The sequence below is a fragment of the Genypterus blacodes genome, unplaced genomic scaffold, assembly GCF_046128005.1.
Source record: "Genypterus blacodes isolate CSIRO-AG114 ecotype Tasmania unplaced genomic scaffold, CSIRO-AGI_Gbla_v1 ptg000399l_1, whole genome shotgun sequence".
NCBI lineage: Eukaryota > Metazoa > Chordata > Actinopteri > Ophidiiformes > Ophidiidae > Genypterus > Genypterus blacodes.
In genome coordinates, this window is record NW_027467174.1 from 1 (window position 1) to 8,265 (window position 8,265).

General features: G+C 49.5%; 1 protein-coding gene across 1 annotated transcript; it reads left to right on the plus strand.

The window, feature by feature from the left end:
• The first annotated feature begins 110 nt into the window (after positions 1-110).
• On the plus strand, positions 111-3,111 carry LOC142989247 (neuronal acetylcholine receptor subunit alpha-9-I-like). The gene is made up of 5 exons (XM_076138697.1): positions 111-260; positions 712-892; positions 1,134-1,482; positions 1,592-2,211; positions 2,363-3,111. The coding sequence occupies exons 1-5, from the start codon at positions 226-228 to the stop codon at positions 2,531-2,533; spliced, it is 1,356 nt and encodes a 451-aa protein (XP_075994812.1). The 5' UTR covers positions 111-225; the 3' UTR covers positions 2,534-3,111.
• Positions 3,112-8,265: the final 5,154 nt, after the last annotated feature.

Here is an 8,265-nt window from a genome sequence, read left to right on the forward strand (position 1 = left end):
GTAAAGAAGGCTTTGGCTCAATCTGTGGTACTTCTGTGTGTGTGTGTGTGTGTGTGTGTGTGTGTGTGTGTGTGTGTGTGTGTGTGTGTGTGTGTGTGTGTGCAGGATGAGAAGAACCAGGTGCTGACCACCTACCTGTGGATCAGGCAGGTCTGGCACGACGCCTACCTGAAGTGGGACAAGGAGGACTACGACGGCCTGGAGGTGATCCGCATCCCCAGCGACATGGTTTGGAGGCCCGACATCGTCCTCTACAACAAGTAAAGTAACAGAGAGACACTGTGACGGCAGCGAGGGAGGACGAGAGGGGACAAAGACAGACACGTAGAGAGGATAGATAGAGAGGGACAAAGAGTATTGATTAAGATAGGGAAAGATAGAAGATAGGAAACTGTGTCTTTCAGGGGGATTGATGAAGTGAGATGGTTGTTATGGTGCAGCAGCGTTTATCTGTGATTGGATCTACACATCTATAAACGCTCTCTCTCTCTCTCTCTCTCTCTCTCTCTCTCTCTCTCTCTCTCTCTCTCTCTCTCTCTCTCTCTCTCTCTCTCTCTCTCTCTCTCTCTCTCTCTCTCTCTCTCTCTCTCTCTCTCTCTCTCTCTCTCTCTCTCTCTCTCTCTCTCTCTCTCTCTCTCTCTCTCTCTCTCTCTCTCTCTCTCTCTCTCTCTCTCTCTCTCTCTCTCTCTCTCTCTCTCTCTCTCTCTCCAGGGCAGATGAGGAGTCTTCAGGACCTGCCGACACTAACGTGGTGCTGAGGTACAACGGCGAGATCACCTGGGACTCCCCCGCCATCACCAAGAGCTCCTGTGTGGTGGACGTGTCCTACTTCCCCTTCGACTGGCAGCAGTGTAACCTCACGTTCGGGTCCTGGACCTACAACGGGAACCAGGTGTGTCCCCAGCAGGTGTCATGCCGTCGTCACATCAGCTAGACGTCAGTGCTCGTAGATTGATGCGCGTGCGTGCGTGTGTGTGTGTGTGTGTGTGTGTGTGTGTGTGTGTGTGTGTGTGTGTGTGTGTGTGTGTGTGTGTGTGTGTGTGTGTGTGTGTGTGTGTGTGTGTGTGTGTGTGTGTGTGTGTGTGTGTGTGTGTGTGTGTGTGTGTGTGTGTGTGTGTGTGTGTGGGCCACAGGTGGACATCGCCATGGTGGGCAGCGGTGACCTGTCTGACTTTGTGGAGAACGTAGAGTGGGAGTGTCTTGGCATGCCAGCGGTCAAGAACGTCATCATGTACGGCTGCTGCTCTGACCCGTACCCCGACATCACCTACACCCTGAAGCTGAAGCGCCGCTCCTCCTTCTACATCTTCAACCTGCTCCTCCCTTGCTTCCTCATCTCCTTCCTGGCGCCGCTGGGCTTCTACCTGCCGGCCGATTCAGGGGAGAAGGTTTCCCTGGGGGTCACGGTGCTGCTGGCTCTCACCGTGTTCCAGCTGCTGGTGGCTGAGATCATGCCCCCTGCTGAGAGCATGCCCTACATAGGTCTGAGTGTATTCAGTCGGTTGGTGTTTCAGCTTTGCTTTGGCGTTTCCATTTTGTAACTGCAGCCGTTTCTCTCTCTCTCTCTCTCTCTCTCTCTCTGCCGCTCTAGGGAAGTATTACATCGCCACAATGACGATGATCACGGCCTCCACCTCGCTCACCATCTTCATCATGAACATCCATTTCTGTGGCGCCGAGGCCAAGCCCGTCCCTCACTGGGCCAAAGTGCTCATCATAGACTACATGTCCAAGATCTTCTTTGTGTATGAGGTGGGGGAGAACTGCACCACTCCAGAGACGGAGAGAACCCCGCTGTACTCCGAGGAGCCCATGGGCGAGAAGAGCTGCTACCACGACGACCGCTTCCGCGACGCCCTCTACCACCCTGACGGCGACGACCAGTACCAGTACCAGTACAGCAACGGCCACGTGTCGCATCACCAGAGCAAGCATCACCCAAAGAAACACAAAAATGTCCCACAAGCCAACGGCCACATCAAGACTCACAACCACTACAACAACCTGGCGTCCAGCGTGGAGACGGGCGAGGCCAAGACGGAGCCCCCGCAGAGCTACCACCACCTCAGGGACCAGCTGGACTACCAGGCCCCGCCCCCACAGCACCACCACCACCACCTCCAGGACCTGAAGGAGAAGCTGCTCTACCCCGCAGAGAGACATCACGTCCCGTCCTGTCCCCGCTGCTGTCCCTGTCCCCAACACAAACAGGTGACATCACCACCACTGCCGCGTATCAGCTGATCTGATCTGATCGATCTCTCTCTCTCTCTCTCTCTCTCTCTCTCTCTCTCCATGAATCTCTGTTGTGTTCTCCTTTGCTCCTTCATCATCATCATCATCATCTTCCTCTGTCCTGCAGGTGGTGGACAACATCCAGTACATCGCCAACTGCTTCCGTGAGCAGCGAGCGACATGCATCAAGGGAGCAGAGTGGAAGAAGGTTGCAAAGGTGATGGATAGGTTTTTCATGTGGATCTTCTTCATCATGGTCTTCCTCATGAGCATACTCATCATCGCCAAGGCGTCCTGACAGCTTCCTCGCGATTCTGTCACATCATCCTCGCCGACGCTGGACCTCAGTGTCACCTCCTTTCTACTTTGACTATATTGGAAAGAAGTGTTTTGTGTGTGTGTGAGAGGGTGTGTGTGTGTGTGTGTGTAGCCTCATCATCGCTGTCTTTGCTCACATAAAGGAGACGGTCACTGAATATTGTCTTTAAACACACACCAAGCTCAGGTGGTCAGGTGTTGGTGTGTGTTTGGATGTGTGTGTGGGCGCAGTGGAGCAGAGAGACAATGACCTGGGACATGCATGGACACTCTATTATTGATGAGCGATCAGTCAGACAATCACCTACAGGCATGACCTCACTGACATCACCACCGGAGCTCCAACAACATGTTTCCCCTGAAGAGAGTCTCTCCCTGTGTCAAAACATGCTGCTTCTTCTTCTTCACGTTGGCTCAGTAGAAGCCAACACTGATGTGTTTTGTGATTCGATCGAGAGCTCCTATTTGAAATATAAGTCATATTTTTGCAAAACTGCACATTTGTCCTTTTTTCTTGCATAAAAATGTAAGCTGTGTTGTGTAAGACTTGTTCATAAATCAGAGGTTCTACTCAAAAGTCGTTGAATGGTCACACACACACACACACACACACACACACACACACACACACACACACACACAGGCTTTGTTTTTCTCATTGTAATATTTCAACATGCAGACAACATTCATACCTTGCATGAGAGTGAGATCAGTCCCCTCATTGGCTGGAAGTCGGCCAGGGTCAAAGTTGGGAGCCGCCTGATCGTGAAGACGCTGGGATCATGAAGAATATCTGAGCTGCTCCTCTTCCTCCATGCTGCACGGGCGTCCTCACCACACCTGAGAACAGGACACATGATTGGCAATTGAGGAAGTGATTGTGGTCAATGGCCAGATTCCACCAGTAGGAGGCGCGTTTGAGTCTTATTTACCAACTACTCCCTGTGTTTGTGGCTTTGTGAATGTGACACAATTTTCAAACTCAAATCAAACATGTGTGTAACTGCTGCTGATGGAGGCAGATCACTCCTAACTGCAGTACATGATAAAGTACTAAATACAGTGTTATGCAAGTCAACCTGGGTTACAGCTTTGTTACTGTTATCCACATGACAGGCTGACCTCTGACTCCCTCTAGTGGAGAACACTCAGTGTGCACGCTGCTGTGTTTGTCTTGACTTGGCGCAGTCCTTGATTTATAATAAACTGTGTCACATTAACGTTGTTATTGTTTGTGCGTCGTGAAGACAATTACATAATTCCTCTCTTCTTCCCATGAAACACCTCAGCACTGACCAGGTTGATTGACACTGTATTGATCCCTGTGTATTCTAAAAGGCAGCTGATCAGCTCACTTTCCAATCATTGTTGGACTTTGATCTCACTGATTGTCACTAATTGTCACAGGGTTTGTTGGAGCCTTGTGATGATCCTGCAGGTCATAGTTCAGAGCGTGTTTACATGATATAGGGACTTGACTCACATGCATACACACCCACATCAGAAGGATTTATCCAGAGACACAGTGTGTGTGTTTTCCTCCTTGTGCGTGTGACCACGGCATGTCGTCTATTAGCAAACAGCTTTCCTCCATCGCCTTGACGGGTAAATCAGGATTTTATTTCTTTCTGTTTCTCTCTTTCTCTCTCTTGAATGTAACTGACCGTCCCTTTTTTTTTCCTCCTTCCTCCATCTCCATATCAGGCAAAAAGGAGGCTTGCTCCTCCCCTGAGATCAGGCTTACTTTGCTGGGGAAGACCGGTAGCGGAAAGAGTTCCACCGGAAACTCCATCACTGGACGTAAGACCTTTGACTCAAAAGTGAGCGGCGGTTCTGTCACCCAGCGATGTCGCAGGGCTTGTGGAGAGTTTCGTGGTCGACACATCACGCTGCTGGACACGCCAGGCTTGCTGGACACAAACCAGACAGCCCAGGAGGTGCAGAAGGAGCTGAGGAGGAGTGTGTCCCTCTTGTACCCTGGGCCGCATGTCTTCCTCCTTATCATTCAGATTGGGAGGTTCACTCAGGAGGAGAGGGAGGCAATACGACAGATCAAGCAGGCCATGGGGGCTCACGCTCTGAGCTTCTCTGTGGTGGTGTTCACACATGGAGACTGTCTGGATGAGGGGACGTCTGTGCAGCACTCTCTGATCGACGGGTGTCCAGACCTGGCTGAGCTGGTGGACGCATGTGGGGGCAGATACTGCGTCTTCAACAACCGAAGCTCCAAGACCAAGGAACAGGTGACCGAACTGCTGGCATTGGTGGACGGCACGATCAGGGCTAACAGAGGAACCTTCTACGGCAGTAAAATGCTTCAGAAAGCCGAGGACGACATGACGCAAGAGCTGCAGGAGGAGAAGAGACGGCTGAGGGAGAAGGGGGAGACGTTAAAGAGGAGGCAGGAAGCAGAAATAAGAGAGTGGTATGAAAGAGAGATGGAGGGGATTGAAGAAAACAGAGAGAGAGAGATGGAGGAAGTCATGAAAAAGCTGCAGCTGCAGAAAGCTCAGGAAGAAAAGGTGTTTCGAGTCAGGGAGGAGGCCTTCAGAAGAGAGAGGGAGGAGAATAACAAGAAGGAGAAGGAGAGGAAGGTCTATGAGATGGTGAAAATGATGGAGATAAGGAAGGCAGAGGAGGAAAAGAGGGAAGCCCTTCAAGAAAAACTTGACAAAGTCATTCAAACACTGGAGGAGCAGAGCTGCCGAGAGGAGAAGATGAGAAGGGCAATGGAGGAGAAGATCCAGAAAGATCAAATGGAATATGATAAGAAAGACAGAGAGAGGGAGTTTCAGCAAGTACAGAAGGAGCAGGCCATCAGACAGAGGGAGGAAGGGAAGAGAGACACTCTGCAGAAAGAGCTGGATAATCTCAGCCAGAGCTTAGAGGAGCAGAGCCAGAGGGAGGAGCAGAGGAAGAAGCTCAGACACGAGAGGCAGGAGAGCCAGAGAGAGATGGAGCGACAGATGGAGAATCAAAGAGCAGAGAGGAGGAGGGTGGAGGCTCTGCAGCAGGAGCTCAGGGTCGTCACCAAGAAGAACGAGCAGCAGAAGACCAGCGAAGAGAAGCTCAGGAGGCAGCTGGACCAGAGGGAGAGAGAGCGGCCACACATGAGGAGCCAGAGCGACACAAACGGTGCAGAGAGGCAGAGCAGCCTGACGGTGACAGGACTCATCAGGCCTGTGGGCGGATACGCACAGGAGATGGGCCTGGTGGCTCTGAACACGGCTTTGGAGAGCGTCGGCTCCTCCACCTCCTACTGCGTGCAGTGACGACAGGAGAGCTGCTGCAAGATCAATGACCCAACAATCTGTCACCAAACTACTGTGCAATAATGTGTGTGTGTGTGTGTGTGTGTGTGTGTGTTTGTGACTGTAATGATTCAGCATAAGATACAGTATAAGCAGCTTTTAAATTCATATAAGGTTAACATTGTACCATACAAAAAACATGCACATACAAAAATAATGGAAATTGTAAAAATAGTCAACTTTAGCTTTTTATTCTTCATCTGAATCTGTATTCAAACAAAACTGAGGATTAATAAAGATGCTTAAATGTGATTTCAGTGCATTTCCTCATGCTGCAGAAGTTAAATTAGGCAACACAACAACAACAACGACAACAACAACAAGAAGGACAGAGGTTAGATTATGAATTTAAAACAAAATAATTGGAAGTGGCAGGAAAGGTAAATTGTTGAAGTACCAGTTTTGTAGCACAAGGACACATCCAGGCTCTACTTTGCTCTGTGTGACTATTATTCCTCTGTCTCACCGTGTGTGTGTGTGTGTGTGTGAAGACTTTGGGCTCGTTGCCTCATTTGATTTCACATGCACTAACCTTGTTATGTGGCGTCTAAAGGGTGAAGTGATGTGGTTTGTGATCACTTGTCATTGTCGTTTGCTCTGCAGATCTGCTTTGTTACTTGATTACTAAAGTTAATCAGCTGGGAACACATCTAAAAGGTAAAACATTCACATAAATGGAGAAAACAAATCAAATCCAATCAGTTTTGTTTGTATAATCTAATATCACAGCAGCGTCTCAAAGGCCTTCACACACCCACAACAGCAGACTGATCCTGACCAGCACAGAGCTTCATTCATGGATCAGGAGGAGGAGGACAGATTCCCCCTCTCACCTCCTGCACAGGCACTCGGATGACTCTGCAGGAGGTGCTGTGTGTGTAAGGGAGGAGCAGGAGTCGGAGCTGAGGGGCCTGGTGGTCCATTTGTTGAGTGGTGTGGGATGAATCCATGAATCAACTTGCAGGCTATTGTTGACACGTCCTCCCTTGGTTTAATGTTTGTTTACATTAGCTTCTGAGGTTTTTGCACTATGGTCTCATTTTTTATCCCCATATCTTAAACTGAACATTTTAACAACTTTTATATGTTTTAAACTTTGCTCAGCTCTGTGTACTGTGGTTTTAATTTGGTGCTACTTTTATTCTGAGCTTTGCAGTGACCATGTTGCTGAAACATAGATGATTTCTATCAATAAAGTATCTTGGTCAGTCTGTCTGTCTGTCTGTCTGTCTGTCTGTCTAACACTGCATGCCGGCTTATAAGCAGCAGTTAAAGAACAGTTTCATGGAGTGCAGAAAACATTGCATTGGATGGGACAGAAGACGATTGACAGCCGCAATAGAACACGGTTCTCAAGGACAGTGGCGTGGCCGTGGAAGAGGACGCGGCAGAGGAAGAAGCCGACAGTCCAGACAGGAGCTCTCTAGACGGCCCTGGATGCTTCGTCTGTGGCAGCGATGAACACTGGATCACAGAACGAAGCCCTTTGTGAAAATAGATGCTTAAAGATCGCAGGGAAATAGGAAAGGCATTGGGACATACTGGTATTGGGATACTGTGCAGTGTGTACATCGTCAGCAGCATATGGACTTAAGTGCAGTGGAGCATTCTCTCCTGCACGCCCACTGTACAGCCGCAGGAGAGATTTTCCAAATGTCTCAGTTTACAGTCAATTCTCCACAATTGGCTTCGGTACAAGAAAAACTGGGGCCAAAGCGTTGAACCCCTACAAGTCCATTCCAAATCAGATTTCAGAACATGCAAACACTGGTATCCTTTAAGTCCTGCGGCTGTGGAAGTCATTAGCCCCGTGTTTAGAGCGCTGCTGGAGGCTTAAGCAATAACACTCTGCCTGCATTCCCCTGGGACAACTCCAATGTTTCCTGTTCAAGAGGACAGAGGGCCAGACCAACGAGAAGAGTGGAGATCTGTTCAAGATTTACAGGCAGTAAATGCTGCAGTGCACCAACGAGCACCAACTGGGCCTCGTCCACACGTCACCATGTCACAGGTTCCTCCAAACAGCCAATGGTCCTGATGAGACCTCAGCGTAAAGGGACAGAGGCACAGACCAGAACAGGGTCAGCTCACTTCACCCATTACACTCAGATCTGTGTATTACATTAGTGGTGTGTGGAAGATCTACACCGAAGAAAAATGAGAGCAAGGGCTGACAACAAGACTAGACTGTGTGTGTTTTGCCTATTAGTCTTGTGTATGGGGCCAGCAGGAAAGACTTTGGTCTGATTAGAGAGAGAGAGGGAGGGAGGGAGAGAAGAAGAGAGAGAGCAAGAGAGAGAGAAGGGCGAGGCAGATGAGAACACAACACAGAAAAGTAATCAGAGCCCCTAAAACAAAGGATCCAGTGAAGTTACAGCCAAACTTGGACTGAGTTGACATG

Bases quoted from the DNA above. Each gene is read 5' to 3' on its own strand.
- LOC142989247 (XM_076138697.1), top strand. From the start codon at position 226: ATGGTTTGGAGGCCCGACATCGTCCTCTACAACAA. The intron at 893-1,133 runs GTGTGTCCCCAG...TGTGGGCCACAG, and splicing joins GGACCTACAACGGGAACCAG to GTGGACATCGCCATGGTGGG. The intron at 1,483-1,591 runs GTCTGAGTGTAT...CTGCCGCTCTAG, and splicing joins TGAGAGCATGCCCTACATAG to GGAAGTATTACATCGCCACA.